The 16,589-nt window shown below is 42.5% G+C and overlaps 1 protein-coding gene across 1 annotated transcript in view; it reads left to right on the forward strand.

Annotated features, from left to right (window-relative positions):
* Positions 1 to 14,488, forward strand: part of asz1 (ankyrin repeat, SAM and basic leucine zipper domain containing 1) — a 33,361-nt gene extending 18,873 nt beyond the window's left edge. Inside the window, exons 8-13 of the mRNA XM_085780151.1 lie at positions 383 to 455; positions 996 to 1,052; positions 2,023 to 2,135; positions 7,027 to 7,132; positions 7,384 to 7,497; positions 14,035 to 14,488. Of these exons, the coding sequence (XP_085636277.1) occupies positions 383 to 455; positions 996 to 1,052; positions 2,023 to 2,135; positions 7,027 to 7,132; positions 7,384 to 7,497; positions 14,035 to 14,211 (640 nt within the window). The 3' untranslated portion in view covers positions 14,212 to 14,488. The remainder of the gene's footprint in view (positions 1 to 382; positions 456 to 995; positions 1,053 to 2,022; positions 2,136 to 7,026; positions 7,133 to 7,383; positions 7,498 to 14,034) is intronic.
* The last annotated feature ends 2,101 nt before the right edge of the window (positions 14,489 to 16,589 follow it).

Below are 16,589 nucleotides of genomic sequence, written 5' to 3' on the forward strand. Positions count from 1 at the left end.
TTTTGTTTTTTTTGATAAACTTTGCCTTTGATTTATTATCCCGGCCTATTTTGAATGCTGTTGTATCATAGTGGTCTACAGTCTTTATCACAAACTAAAACTGTTAAGAGTTAAAAGTGTCACTGATGTAAATGTTTGCAGCTTGAAGTGGCGGTGGTGAGGTATTGAAAAATATTGAGAAGGTCTTGAAAAAGTCTTAAAAAGGTATTAGAATTAACTTCAAGATTCCTGTATATACCCTGTTGAAGAGGTTTCTGTATTCACACACACACACACACACACACACATGCAGCTTTGCGGTCGGTACGTGGGTTTATCCTGAGGAATGATGAGTCAGTGGTTTTTTTTAAGAGTGAATGTGAACTCTCTGCCCCTTTCTCAGTGCAACCAAGCTCGATGACCTTGAGCTCCTCCTACACGGCCTCGATCTCGGCTATCTGGCCGACATAATGACCGTAAGTACTGATTTCATGCTGGAATAAGATCCTGAGCACAGTTTTTTTTCTGTGTGTGTGTGTGTCTGTGTGTGTGTGTGTGTATATTTTCATAGGCACGGTGCCTTTTTCTTACCTCTGTCGTCTTATCTCAGCGATGAGCAGAGCTATCATGCTGCTTACACACAGGTCAGTATGGTATTATAACTCTGTGGGTGAGATACAGTCATCCCAGATGTGTTGAACACAGCTGCATCACTGACAGAATGAAGGGGAAACCTGTCATAAGACGACTGGTTTACATATTTTACGCAGTAGCTGAATAATAGATGTAGTGTGCGGGATCGGCTCGGCCTGAATTAAACCGTTTCTATCTGATATATGAGCACTGGGTAAATGATGTGATGTGATGTGGTGCAGGTAGATTGTTGTCACTGTGCTCTAACGCCTCATGCAGGCACATCTGTTTCAAGGCGGCGGTGGCGGTGCATGGGGTCAGGCAGGAGCAGCTGGGAGAAAAGTTTTGATTCGGTAACTGCTGAGCGATGTTTTCTCTTGCAGGAGAATGACATCACCTGGAGCTACCTGTTGACCATGGAGAAGGACGACCTGGAGAAGGTAGAGTAGAGTAGAGCAGAGGGAGGACTGTATGTAACATCTGTGTGTCTGTCAGCTCAGTGCCGTCGACCCGGAGAGTGACGAGGGCAGCAGCAAGCTCTGTAGAAAGGTGTTCGAGAGGTTAAATACATGTTAGCAGCGAATTTTAGAGTCACTACTGATCTATTACACATATATATAGCACAAAATGAATGAACAACAACACCAACGTTATTTTTCTCTAGTGGATCAAAAACAATGACAGGATGTCATTTCTAAATAAAACCAGACAGTTTGTAGTTCACCTACTGTATTAATTAATTAATTAATTTCTGAATAGTGGACAGAATGTCTGGATCTTGATGATGTCAGGCATGAAATTGACTGTTTATTGATCTGGACCTCTTTGGCACTGTTAAATCATGTTTTATCTTGTTTGTTATATCTATAGACAGTACTTTTATTGATCATCAGTAGTACTTTTTCTTTTATCTTGGTTTCTGTCTGTCTTACTTTGTCTTTTTACTCCTATTTCATGTATATTTCAAGGTTCAAGGTTTCTTTATTAGTACCAGACAGTAAATTTGTTGTGCAGATGGGAGCTCAGCAATCTCAATATAAAAAGACATCAGACATCATGACAGACAAATCACACAGTAGAAGAAGAATACAATCATCCCAAAAAATAAATATAGTCATAGAAAAGTCCCTGGATCTAACTAAAGTTCAATATGAACAAGATCACCTTGTGGCCTTACTATTCAGCATTACAGTTGCTGTGGGTACGAAGCTACTTCTGTATATAGATATACAGTATATATCTTTAATGTTCTCACTTCAGTGTAAACTCAATGTACCTACAGGTACCAATAAAGTAACCTTGAACCTTGAACCTTGAAACCCCTGAAACACTGGCGCATGATACAGGTGAAGAAGAATTAAACATGTGTCACAAACAAGTTAACAAAGTTTTTATTTTTTTATTTGTCAGATCGGCATCACAAACCCGGAGCACCAGCAGAAGCTGCTGAGCGCCGTGCAGCAGATGCACCTGGACAAGGTGGACCTGGACAGCATCAGACAACTGGGAGCTGCAGCCAGCGGGTACGGTAACTCATCATCAAATACACAATCCAACAACTCCAAAACGCTCTGGTGGACAAGTTGTGACCTGCACATTCACCACGCTATGAGATAATAACACAACGTTACCAGACAGAGTTGTTTGAGAGGCAAATTCATGCAAAACCGCTGATGTGCGTTCCTGTGGGGGGCAGTTTTTCATCAAGCAGTCTCTGAATTTACCTCTAAAACAACTCTGTCTGGTAACGTTGTGTTATTATCTCATAGCGTGGTGAATGTGCAGGTCACAACTTGTCCACCAGAGCGTTGTGGAGTTGTTGGATTGTGTATTTGATGAGTTCGATGAGGAAAACCAAGAAATCCCATTGGCCTCCGTAGCGTAGCTCTGAGCAGCTCACGGCTCTGCTCCGCCGTTCTAAAAATAGCTTGCACCGACAATTAAAGGTAACAAACCTACTGCTATGACTATAGGGATTATGGCAATGGGCCAATTTGCCAAAATGTCGAACTATCCCTTTAACAGTGTTTTAAAAAACCTTTTGTTTGTTTCAGTCTGCTGCGTATGTCTGATAAGAAAACTATTCTGCAAACACACTCTCTCCGCAAAAAGCCGGAAAAAAAAAAGAAAAAAAGTTGACGGTAGTAGCAAAACTTTAAACACTTGTCAGCCACACACCTTAAACCCTTCCCCGCGTCCAGCCCTCCTCCATCTCGCCGTAATGCTCCGTCTGTCCTCCTCCACTGGAAGTCGTCCATCAGCCTTATGAGCATCTCACTGTCCTGTCTCCGTGCCCCTCCTCCCCCACAACCCCTCCTCCTCCCCCCACCTCCTCTCTGTAGCCGAGCTCCGAGCCCTGAGCTCCGAGCCCCGAGCCAGGCCTTAATGGTTTAAGCGGAGCTGTAATGATTTGTAAGGTGAGAGGCGACGGGACGTTGCAATGAGCAGAGGAGAGCCGGCGGCGTTGGGCCAAACAGAGCCGTCGCACCGCGCCCCATCACTTCATGAATCCTCCGCAGAACTGAACCGGGCTTGCCGGATGAGATGGAGATGAGAGGAGAGACAGCGTGGGGGACAGTCGCACCTCCTTCAAGGTGTTTCAGAAAAGAAAAATGAATTTGATTCCACTCTGGGTCATACAATTAGTGTAATAACTCATCTATCAGGCGATGTAGCCCAAACTTTGTGCAAAATTGTATTTTCGAGTAAATCCGGGATGAAAGTGGGGTAGTTTTTTTCCGCATTGGATAATGTAGGCGCACGGGTTATGCGTCACGTTGCTCACGATTCATCAGCCACTGATATTGGATCCGTCATCCGTCAATCAAACGTCTGAGACAACACACACACACTGAGCTCGGTCTCGCCCCAAGCTTTGAATATCCCGCCCGCTCGATATCGACCAATCAAATTCGTTTTCCTTACTCGGGTAAACTCGTGCGGCAACTCGTGAGAACTCGTAGAAGGAGGCGCGACAAACAGGACAAACGGCCGTTTCTGAACACCTCTCAGGGTCTCTCACAAAATGGAAATCAGTTCAAAATTTATCTTGAAATCATTTCCACACGTCGGGGACCAGTGATTTTAAAACTACGATCACAGTCTCTTCATCATAGAGTTTAAGTTTCTGTCGCCTCGTGGCAGAAAACCAAGCAGTCGGGTCTGCACCTGCGGAGCCGGTCGGACTCTAAAATGAAGCCACTGCATTTCTATCAAACCCTTAATATGGAAGCAGCTGGGTCACTCCTGGGTCCACAAAGCCAAAAAACTGTGGGCTGAGCGTTTGGACAGGACATGAAAGACAACTTTTAGTGTCTTAAAGAAGAAAAACAGACTTAACAGAGCTTTTGAATATGGTGCATCTTAATGTTGCATGCTTAATTTGAGAAAAATATAGTAAACTGTAGCTTGAGTTTCTCTTTTTCTTAACAGTCTCAGGCCTGGATAACAGGAAGAAATGTAGAATAAAATGCAGTCAACCATCATTTTTCAATCTTATTATAACTATCTTAAAGGTGTTTGACCACTAGTGTCACATTGTAGCAGTGATTTTAGGCGTGTGGTCTTGTTTCCTTCGCGTCCTGTGTCGTGTGCAGGTGCATTTGATGATCATCCTGCAGCCAGGCGGCTTCACGCTCTTCCACCGGTCAACAGTCGGTGGCGATAACGTGCCAACAAAGACAGAATAGGAGGCAAATGTCAATATAAACAAAGCAGGTTGCAGAGTGGAAATGCCTCCAGTGTCTTTTAATCAGGATTAAATGCTCTTATTTTGAAAAACTGCACATGTAAAGCCAAGTGCAGGGACCTTAAAGGGCATTTCCAGCCGTGTGGCTGCAGGATGATCATCAAATGCACCTGCACACGACACAGGACGCGAAGGAAACAAGTCCACACGCCTAAAATCATTGCTACAAAGTGACACTAGTGGTCAAAAACCTTGTAAAATAGGATTATAAGATTGTAAATGATGGTTGACTGCATTTTATTCTACATTTCTTCCTGTTATCCAGGACTGAGACTGTGAGACTGAAACTCAAGCTACAGTTTACTATATTTTTCTCAAATTAAGCATGCAACAATATTGCAACATTGATTACGACCTGAAATGCCCATTAAACCTACAGTACATGCCGCCACCACCATGTGACTGAAATATGGCCGCCTCGGTGAAAGTAAATATGTATCTCTGTCCTCATGGAGCTGGGGCACCGAATGCATAAAGTTCACAAAAACAACAGAGTGGCAACAACAACAAGCAGCGCTGTATATCTGCATTTCCACCGTCCTTTTTCTTTCTTTTTTCTTTCCATTTTTTTTTCATGTGCAATCTCCTCAACAATCTTCCCACCGGGGGCCCATCATCACTCTCTGCTCCCTAGATAAACTAACAGCAGGCAGAAGGGAGGTGAGGGTGCAGCAGCGGCTGACTGACAGTGTTTACTCGCCCCTCTGACAGAGTGTGAGGAGGGCCGGGACGGCTGGCTGCCCAGTCCCCTCGCTCCCTCGCCGCGGGGAAATGTACCATTAAGATAAGAGCTATCAATATCCCCCCCACCCCCCCGCCCCCCCAGGACCAGGGGATGGGAAGAGAGCGACGGAAAGGTTGATGAATATAAATAACTAATTATTTAAGGTGGATGTTTTCAGGGAGGGATGACAGCATGGGTTAGCAGGGGGGGAGGAGGAGGGGAGGGGGCTCGGGCCACCTGCTCAGATTGCTATATACTTTTTTGGGGCGAGGTGGTCTGCAGGGAAAATGCATGGGGAATGTTAAAGGGATAGTTCACCCAAAATTGAAATTTCACTCATTATCTACTCACCCTCATGTCGACTAAGGGCTGGGAGAAGTTTCTCCGTGGCTTCTCTGAGTTACAGGGGGTCTCGGCGTAGCAGTGCATGTCCATATAACGGTTGCAAATGGATACCAACTGTCTTCGTAACAAAAAGACACACCAAAAAACATCCAAATACCTCCATGCTGCTTGTATGTAATGTCCGTCTTGTATTGAAGCCCCAAAATGGTTCCCTGGTTCGTCCAAATTTGACAAACCGGGAAGAGGAGCTTCGAGAAGCTTCCGCTACAAAACAAGCTTGAAATATAGACTTATTTAATTTTTTCCGGGACAATTTCGCATTTCTGGGCTTCAATACAAGACGGACATTACATACGAGCAGCATGGAGGTATTTGGATGTTTTTTGGTGTGTCTTTTTGTTACGAAGACAGTTGGTATCCATTTGCAACCGTTATATGGACATGCACTGCTACGCCGAGACCCCCTGTAACTCAGAGAAGCCACGGAGGACTCTGAAACTTCTCCCAGCCCTTAGTCGGAATGAGGGTGAGTAGATAATGAGTAGAAATTTCGATTTTGGGTGAACTATCCCTTTAACACAGAGTTTGGTCCGAACTCTCATCAATCTGTCTGCTCTGTCAGTGCCGGGCATTTTCAGCTGCCCCTCGCCCTCGTGCATGGGCTTTTTTTTCTTCTTCTTGATGTGGGCATATCCTGTGAGCGCCAGCCTTTTTTTTTTTTAACAAGGTAAACCTCATGACCTCGGCTTTAAGGCGACCGCAGCATAATCCACGTGTCTAGAAAAAGAGCATGTGCAACTTTTCAGATGAACGGCCTCATCCTTTTTCAGTTATCTGTCTCAGAGAGTTTAAACTCGTCGTCACATTTAGAAAAATTATAATAACTGATGGTGCTCAGATTTATTAAAAAAAAAAGAGCTGCTGATTATTCTTACAATTAAATTCAGAAAAAAACAAAGAAACCAAGAAAGAGTTTTAATGATGTAAAACAATAAACACATCCTCACATTTGAGAAGCAGGGAACAGGGAAGGCTTAACTGAATACTTAATTACCTCAATGTCCAATTATTTGCCTGTTGATCATTAAAGTAATTAATCAAATATGAGTTTTAGGACAAGAAAACAACACATCCTTGCACCATATCTGACAGCAAATGAATTAATAATAATAATAAAAACTGTATTTATATTGCGCCTTTCATACAAAAAATGCATAATCAAGGTGTTTGAACAAAACAACATCAAACAATTAAAAATATTAATCAAAAATTATCAAAGGCAATACTGTAGGACAAGAAATAAACAATAAAACAATCACAGCAATCATACAAATAAAAGTCAGCCAGAGTTAAAACCAAGTTAAAAATTGATAGATTTTTAATTGTGTTTTAAAAACATTAAGAAAAGTTGCCATCATTCCCAGATCCCTATTGATATACAGTACTTTTATTAAAAAGGAAGGTTTTAAGTTTATTCCTGAAAATAGAGAGGGTAGGTGTGACTTACAGTAAGAATGTATATAAATATGCAGTGTGTCTATTTCAACAAGTTGTTGTGTATGTTTTACTCATCAGTCCTTCATGGTATTTTTTGCAGGAGTGAGGACCTGCACAACTTCCTGATAAGTGTGCGACAGCAGTGCTGCTACCTGACGGAGGCGATTCACGACGTCATCAACCGTTTCCCTCGTCACGCCTCTCAGGTGCATTCATTCATTCATTTCCCCTCTGTGTTCAAATATACAGTATGTCCTCACCTTGAATAATAGAAAATAGTATTACACTAATGAGCTTATACTGTAATAAAGACACATTGTCATATAGATATCCTAAAATAAACCACATTCAATTACATTTTTATATATATATATTTTTTTTTTTGTCCAAATAACCTGCAGTCCAGGTAGACTTGTAAACAGGTGCTTTGTCTCTGTTTTTCTGTGTCTCCCTGTAGCTCGTCTTCTCTCTGGACCCAAACAAGGAGGCTCAGACCGTGTGCAACGAGCTGGTGCTTCAGACCAAAGACCTGCAGAAGGAAGTCACCTGCCTCCGTGACCTGATAAACCAGGTCAGCACACAAACAAACACACACACACTTACACACATATGAATAGTTTATACAGTTTAAAATGTAATACATCATCAAAAGCAAAAGTCTTTACAACATTTCACAACACCCAAAAGTGCCTTGCATGGATAAAATAAAAGATCAGAAATAAACCACATGACAAACTTCAGTAAAAGACAGAAACTGGTGTAAAAAAGAAAAAAAGGTGTGAACTGCAATGAGGTATTAAAGCTAATCCTGAATGATTGAGTCTTGAGCTTGGATTTAAAAAGTGCAAGGTCATTAATAGCAAATAAATCAGGGTGCAAAGTGCTCCGAAGTTCAGGGCCAGCGGCGGCGAAAGCCACTGTTTATACCTCGACCTAGAGACTTCAAGGAGACGCTGTGCGAAATGATTGAGCTCTGTTACTCTGACGGAAATTTAAGATCTCAGACAAATAAGGGCTGGGCAAGTGTATGAATGGCTTTTTAAAAAAAAAAACAGATATGAAAAAAGTTTTAAGTGGGAAAGAGACGACTCTTTAACAATAATCAAGCCTGGAGTTAATTAAAAAGTTGCAAATTGCAGTTTGGAGATGCGAAAGTGTTTCATTTAACTTCCTTTGACAACTTTGCTAAATATAATCCCACTACCACTGCACACTTAACAATCTGTAATTATATATTTTCAAAACTTGTATTATTTATATCCTCACATTAAAGCTAATTAAAGCAAAAAAGGAATTTAAAAAATAATAAATAAATTGTATAAACTTTTGTTAAATATTAATTGTGCATGTGTGAGGCCAGCACTAACAGAGATCCATGATTATCAGCTGTTAGCAGTTTTAAACGTGCAGCTGATAATATCTCTCAGGCTTGAACACATTCATACCTCAAGCAAATCAATTTACATTCCTTCCCCACATTGTTGACTGTTGCACCGAGAGCTTTCCTCTTCGTCTTAACCACCGAGGATTAAACGCAACACGACCAGAACATAGTGTGTGTATGAAATCTGACGAGCTCCAACAGGTATGTGCGGGGGAACGACGTGCTTGTTGTATGTGTGCACCTGACTCAGTGTGTGTGTGTGTGTGTGTGTGTGTGTGTGTGTGTGTGTGTGTGTGTGTGTGTGTGTGTGTGTGTGTGTGTGTGTGTGTGTGTGCGTTTGTGTTTCAAGAGGAGAGAGTCGTTCCTGACAGGGCAGAATCCTCACAGCCCATAAGTCAGCGCCGCTGTGACATCGACCTGTCAGCACACAGACGATGAGGCGGAGGGATGAGGGGACTGATGGGAGGAGGGAGGAGGGCTGAGGCGAGGGTGGTGGGTGGTGGGGAGGGCAGAGAGGGAAGCGAGGAGAGGAGAGGACACTGGTTGGCGGGGTGAGGGAGTTTAAAGGGGGGAGAGAAAGGGCTGATGGGTACGAGGTGAGGAAAGGAGGTGGGTGAACAGCAGATAGAGGAGGAGGAGGAGGAGGAGGAGGAGGAGGTCCTCGGTTTGTGTCAGGCAGGAATCTGACAACCAACGGAGCCCATTTGGACCGACTGGCTCACAGCCCCCAATAGGAGGGGCTGTGGGGCTGGGGGGGATTATATAGACACATGTAAACACACATAATCTAATCTTTAAAGGAGAATTCCGGTCATTTTTTACCCCTAAAAAATCGTTGTCCTGTTGGTCACCCAGTGTTCGGGGGAGCAAAAAATGCCACTAAAATTGATGCAGGCAAACCGGAGTTACACCATGGCTGCCCGGCGCTAGGGATAGCCACAACGCTAACCCATGGGGGCAATTCTTTCAACCACAACAAACACTGAAAAAACAATCAAATATCTATGGTACATGACTGGAATCCTTAAAAGACACCACTGAACTCATATAGTGTACAGTATAAACAGTATAAACTTTGTGTTTTTGCATGTAGTCATCACCTCAGATAGCCGAACTCTGAAACATCCTGGAAAGACATTACTATCCGATCACAGAGCGCCTGCTCTCCCCGCCACAGAAACAAACACTTTTTCCTTGTTGTGATGATTTCTTTACAAAACTAAATGGTTGGAGATATTATGGACATTACCACTGCACTGCTCCACCGTTTATTTTTGTCCCCCCAGCACTGGGTGACCATCAGGACAACGAGTTAGGGGTCAAAAATGACTGGAATTCTCCTTTAAAGGGGAACTATGCAAGCCTGGTCGCTTTTCCGCTGTTCTGCTAACCCTCCTCTCATCCATGTGCATCTGTTTTCAACAAAGCCGTCGAGAAATCAATCAATATAGCGGTGGATAACGTTATTTATCATCTACCATGTTACCGTGTGTATATTTGTGTAGTCTAATCTGTCATAAACAAGAGATTACGGGTTACGGGGCGCATTTGTGTGGCGGTGCCAGAGAGACGAGCGCTGGGACACCGGGTCGGGGGCTCTGATCTTACAAGGTTGGTTTTCAGCCAAGAGACGCTAGGTGGAAGGCAGAGAGCCTCCATTCTCCCTAGTTACTAGTTACAAGTCATTGATTTAACCAGCACTAGGACTCTGGAGCTGTTTAATTAAGGTAAAAAAAACAAAAACATGTAGCATAGTTGATCTCTTACTCACCCTCCGCTCTCTCCAGTAGCAGACCAAAACAACACCAAATTATTTATACAACTACTGAAGTTAGTATGCTAGCCCTAGCCGTAACCCAAATATCTATTCATATCTATTGTATGCGATCGTGTGTAATCGTACTGTATGTTCTGTGTTACTTGTGGCTGTAGCATGGGTGAATGGCCCAGAACACAATAAAGTTAATCTTAATCTTAATCAAATCAGATAGCCCTCATCTGGTTTAGTAATTGTAGAGTCCCGTTTGCCCTGAAGAAGTAGCGCTGCTCAACAGGTGTGTTGTTGGCAATGGCTGATGGTTTTTTTTGCAAGAATGGTAAGTAAACAGCTATTAATGCTAAAGTTGGCTATGATAAACTAAGACTAGTTTCTACCTGCCTGGTTTTATGTTTGCAAATTGTGAGTCTTGAAGGTAAATCAGATTAGAGAGGAACGTACTGTGCAACAGATGTGCCACCAGTTTAGCCCACAGTAGTTATGGATGGCACATTTTCCTAATGGTGATGAATGTGAGGGATAAAATTTCATAACAATTGGATAGGAAATGCAGTGGCTGCAAGAAAACACTTCAGTGTGTTGTAGATTTGATTTAGAACTGATAAATTGCTACTGATTGTTTTGTTTGCACATTCAGCAACCCATAATAACATTTATTTTGCAAATGTGTTAAAAATCATACACATCTCAATTAGAAAAGTATTTAATGTGGGGTGGTGTTTAGCTCAGCTGGTAGAGCACCCACCCCATGTGTTGAGGCTATAGTCCTCGCTGCAGGCGGCCCCGGTTAGAGTCCCGCGTCGGACGGCCCTATCCTGCATGTCATTCCCCCCATCTCTGCCTCCCATTTCCTGTCACACTCTCAACTGTCCTATCGAATAAAGGCATGAAAAGCCAAAAAATATACTTAAAAAAAAAAAGAAAAGTATTTAATGTGGCACTCTCAATCGCTTTTAAGTGCATTTTTGAGAGGTGTCTTGAGTTCAGTGTAAACCTGCTGTGTTTATCTGGTTGTTATGAAGCTGTAGAAACTCTGCTCAGTAACATTAGGTCTTGTGGTGATACAGAGGTGAGAGTCATTGAACCAAATGAAAGTTTCATGTGAAAACTTGGTCGATATAGTTTGAAAACCCCTGATCTGCTTCCTGGAATGTGAATGTACAGAGCTTCAGCTTCCAGTTGGCTCTCGGTAGTCTGACTGTGACCGACCGGTCAGGTGTGAACGCACACTGGTTTCCCTCATGCAGGACTCTGGAGGCTCTGATGTCAGTCAATGCAACAGTGCATGCGGTAATTCCCCCAAAGAACTGTTCTTTGCTAAAAGCCCTGATCACAAACTAATGAACCGCAGAGCTCAATTGCCCGTTAAACACTTGATGATGCAGGTTTGACTGAAAGTGTGACTTGCTTATGCTGGTGCCTGGGTTACCGCGGTGTACGTAGTCCAGTGGGTGGGACGTCGTTCATCCACAACAACAACACAGGCACAAAACATCTGTCATAATTCAAGACATTTCAGCACCTGGCAAAGTAATGGTTGTGTCAAAGGTACTGATCAACAACCGTATCGGCCTTGTACAATGGTCATTTATTGGGAAGTACCAAAATCGGCATGATGGTCCTTTATTGGGAAGTACCAAAATCTGCATGATGGTCCTTTATTGGGAAGTACCAAAAACTGCATGATGGTCCTTTATTGGGAAGTACCAAAAATGGGTCCATGCCTATGTTCCCACAGCCTTATGTTCCCATAGTTCTAAGATTTTTCTCAAAATTAGGCCCTATGTTCCTACTCTACCCATCTGGACTCTATCTGTCTGGCCTGTCTAGCCTCTACCGGGTCTTTTTACTAAACTTAACCAACTCTTTTCTTCATTGCCTAAACCCAACCCAATGGTGGGACCAAAGGGCTGTGGGAACATAGGGCCGTGGGAACATAGCAATGACACAACAAAATGACAACAAAAGTTAGAAATGTGGGAACATAAGGCTGTGGGAACATAGCAATGACCCCCCCAAAAACTGCACCTCCTCAAAAGGCCACACGTGTGTGTTGCTCCAACAGTTTCTCAACTTTACAGCAGGAATAAACATGTTTATAGCCTGGTACAGAAATAGTTTTTATCTCTGTGGTGATGAGCAGCTCAAACCTCTTCAGAAACCTTTCGTTGACGTCACCAAGGCTACCAGGGTTTCCGCTACATGCATTTTTTCATGGCGGTCCGCCACGACTAAATTATTGCCGCCAGTGCTTCAGTATTGAGGCAGATGCACAATAATAATCTACCAGTTACTACTACTTTGCACCCTTTTCCACTACACAGTTACAGCTTGGCTCGACTCAATTTAGGTCCTTTTCCATTATAACTGAGTTCTTCATAGTTTCTCCTCAGCGTGGGCGGGGTCGTCATATCACGGCGGCTACGGTCGCGTCGTCTCACTCTCTTTTTTTCCCTCCTCTCGTCAGCTCCAAACTCACTTGTCTTCTGTGCACCTCGATTACGGACCATAGCGTGGTTTTCCACACAACACAACAGTCAGTTAACTCGTGTGAAAGAATAACAAATGTTTCAGTACAGATCAGTGGTCGCTGTTGCCGGTGTGTTTTTTAAATTGGCGTGTTTGATTCTCGTGTCGGACGTCGCGCTCGAGTGCAAGTGGAAAAGCAAAAAAATAAAATAAAAATAAAAAAGTTGAGTTGAGTCGTGCTAATGGAAAAGGGCCATAAATAATAAACCCCCTAAGGTGTCTCAGCCAATGTTGGGGTGAGTCACTGCCGCCGCCACTTCTTAAGAAAATCTTTGTCTATTCATCAGCAAATTCCCAGTTCATTAATCCACACTTATGACTTGACCTTCTGTTTTAGCAATTAAAACTACTGCGGAAGTGTTTGCACCTTCTTCAGGGTCTCCACATTAGTTTTGCAGAGCGAATGTCCTTAAAAATCCAATGTAACAACAGTTGAAGGGTCAAAGATCCAACATTTGTTCCTTACAATGGAAAAAAAAAGCCCAAAGACATTTTTTTGTGTGCGAGCTGCGTGTTGTTATTCATTGTACTCCAGATGGATTGTTTCAAATCATATCTGATGACAGAGCTTTACAATTTCTTTAATCAATAATTGATCGCCTACAGTATACTGCTGGACGTTGCCAAATTTTTATGTAGTAGTTTGAGCAGTACGCCATACCAGTGACAAAATTGAAATGAGTTAAATCTTTCAAATTACATGGCCTCCCTTTTCACAACTCTAGATTAATGTTGCATTTATGTCCAGTGGGAATAATGCCTTCCCGGTATTTGCTCAGAAACATTTCCTCACAAGTGATGTCATCATAATCCAGGAAGTTGGTAGAAATCTGTGTTTACTGCCAAACCGCAAGTTTCCCCGAGCTACATTTTGCTTGAAGGAGCTTGAACTTTTTGTATCATCCAACTTTCTCACATGACAGGAACTCAGTGTGACACTGTGTCACTCTCCGACCGGCAGCATTATCCCTCTGTGACTTGACCATGACCAAGACCCGGCTCTCCACTTGGCTGATGAATCCTTGAGGGATTTGGCACAGGAAGTTATGGTGACTCAGGTTTTTTTTTTTTTTTTTTTTTTTGCTGCGAGTCACGCCGCGGTGGTACGATGGGACCAGACATGCCCTCACCCTCAAAATGAGCTGGTCTCTTGTTTGATTCCCATCCAACAGTAACTGAGCCAATATTTCCCACCCCGTCAGGCTTTAACTGGCCTGAAACTGTTTGATCAGCACGGTGCCATAATCCAGACTGGATTAGATCGAAACGACCTGCAACCCTTCTACTTCCTGTGTGAGGTCACGTTGTGTTCGGTGTAGCGTTTTTTTCTTCTTCTTTCACATCCATGTTTTTGTGTGTTTCCCACAATCTTTTTTTCTTTTCTTTTCTTTTCTTTTTTTTATATCCTCCTCCCACAGTTGGACGAAGCCGGAGATTGCTGCCAGCCTCCGCGACCTGGTTCCCACAGCAACCGGAGGATGCGGTATCTGACCAGAGTCGTGCTGAGCACCGTTGGAGCCGCCGTCCTCATGAACCTCTGCAAAGCATCGTGTTGGAAGGTTTACCTGCCCGTCGTGTTCAGGAGAGTTTTCTAATCACCTGACGCATGTATCCACCGGTTAATGAGCTCATCGTTAAAATTTTTGTGTTTTGATGGCTAAAGCTGGAAAATTAGATTATGATTATGAAAGTTGATGTGTTTTAGGGACAGCAATCAACAAGACAGGTGATTTTTATTTTATTTTATTCTGCTGTGTTTGGTTCAGTTTGTTCTGACTTGTCTCCGAGTTACGTTCTTAAAATCTTTTTAAGTTATTTTTTTTATATGTTTTAAGGGTTTAAGTGGAAATTAAAAGTTTCTTTTGAGGAGCATTTTCTTGTACATTCAAATTAAATTTTGGTGCTGACAAAGAACAGGAAATGACTTCAAATATCTCATTTTCAGGACTTGAAGTTTGGGATTTCAATAAATCCTTCAACATTTTATGAAACATCCTTGTTAAAGCAGAAGTAAGCGGTCCGGTCGTTTTCGCTAATGCTGCGTTCCAGGCAGGCTTTTGAAATCGTAAATTACAGCTTCAAGTCACAACTTACGACTTTGTAGCGTTCCAGGCAACCCACTCGTGTTTTTCCGACCTGTTTTACCGGTGAAAGTCACTATAACGGCCACTCGTAACTTCTGACCTGTGAACTCGTACCAGATCGAACTGGTACCACTTCACGGTCGGAAAAATACGAGTTTCCATGAACGCACCATAACAGTCCTCGTCCCTACGTCGCCACATTCACGGCGTCCCTTGGCTGCACACACAGCCCTGCATGCCGTTCTCTCTCCTCATTGGATAAAAACTGTAGGATACGATAAATGTTTTCTCTTCGGCTCAGAGCAGAGCAGAGGGACTGACAGACCCATGTTTCAGACCAAACACTCTATGTAAGTGATTGCTGTCGGAAGATATAACTATTTAAGACTTATATTAACACAAATATATCACTTACTTCTGCTTTAACTTTTCCAGTCAGATTTTTAAAAAAAATCAATCTGGCTCTCATTTCACCATCAGTACTGTATGTGTGATGAATATCGAGCGAGAACCAAGAGGCAATTAAACTTCATCTGGAGGCCGATTGAAACAGCCTCGCTCCCTCCAGAGTTCAACAGAAATAAAGAAAATACTATTCTTCACCTTTAAAGCTCACTTATGAACACATTGTACCACATTTGTTTAATTTATAGTCACATTAAAAAACATTTTGTCGTTTTAGAGGCAATTATCATTACATTTCAGTTTTGGTGCCTGGAAAATTTAGATAATGAGATATTGATTAGTTCATAAAAAACAGTGTCAGATAGAGTGACCATTCAAAAACCCAATAGATAGAACAACCCTGCAGATCCAAAAAGAGCAGCAGTAGCATTTCAGAAGCTTTTAAGCTCTGAAAACTGTTGTGATATCGTGAAACATCACATTATCCCGGAGGTTTCTCATTATTACCGGGCTCCTGATTCTCTGTGATTGATCAGCTCGGTTGTTTGAGTGAATTTAGCTCAGATGACTTGCTGCACTTCAAACTTAATTCCAGGTTCATTAAAGTCACTGTCCTGAGGCCGCGACCTGACCTGGCTGGCTTAGCCCACTTCCTCTCCATGAAACATGCAGTGAGAATACAGCGACCAAACCTTTATAATGCGATTTGGTAAAAGGCAGCGAAATTACTCCAATTAAACTGGATTTGTATTAACAGACCTGTTACAACTGCTGCAGCAGCAAAAACAAAGTCGTGTTCAATGGGCTGAGAAGAATCTAAATCTCCTTGTTGTTTTATGGTTTTCTTCCACGGGGATCATGGGAAAAAATCCAATTTGCCCATTAATCTCATCTGGTCAGGGTCTCCGGACCTCCAGATACACCCGGACTAGATCAAAGATGGAGGAAATGCCCTGTGACAGTGGTACAGATTTCCCCCGGAGACTTCAAAAAGACTGAGATAGATAATCCAATTGAAATGGACACATCACCTTTAGGTGCTGCTTTGGGAGAATCGCTGCATAATTTTACTTTTCCTCCTTCTTTCCCCTTCCTTCCTTCCTTCCTTTTTTTTTTTTTTTTGAGGACCATCATTCCTGAGTTATTAGTGTGACTGAGTGATGGTTTGTATAAGGCTGTAAAATAACAATGCGTCATCCTGTGGGCATCAGAAATATTTGGCACCTGTGCGTCAGGCGCCTTCACCTTAAGTACATCCTAGGCTCACCAGGAAAGCTTAGACATTGGTTTTCTAGATTATTTTGAATAAAAAATAAATAAATTAACAGAGAAAGAAAGGCCACAAAACTATCTAATGGGAACCCACAGGAACTCTGTGATGGAAGTAGGTGGATAGGTTTGTGTTTTAAGTCCTATAAAAGGACTTAAAGCCCCAGTATGTAATTTATTTGGCTTTTTATTAGCAAAAATCAAATATTGCTTTC

This window comes from Trachurus japonicus, chromosome 6 (genome assembly GCF_045865225.1).
Source record: "Trachurus japonicus isolate A0001 chromosome 6, Traja_1.0".
Taxonomy (NCBI): Eukaryota; Metazoa; Chordata; class Actinopteri; order Carangiformes; family Carangidae; genus Trachurus; species Trachurus japonicus.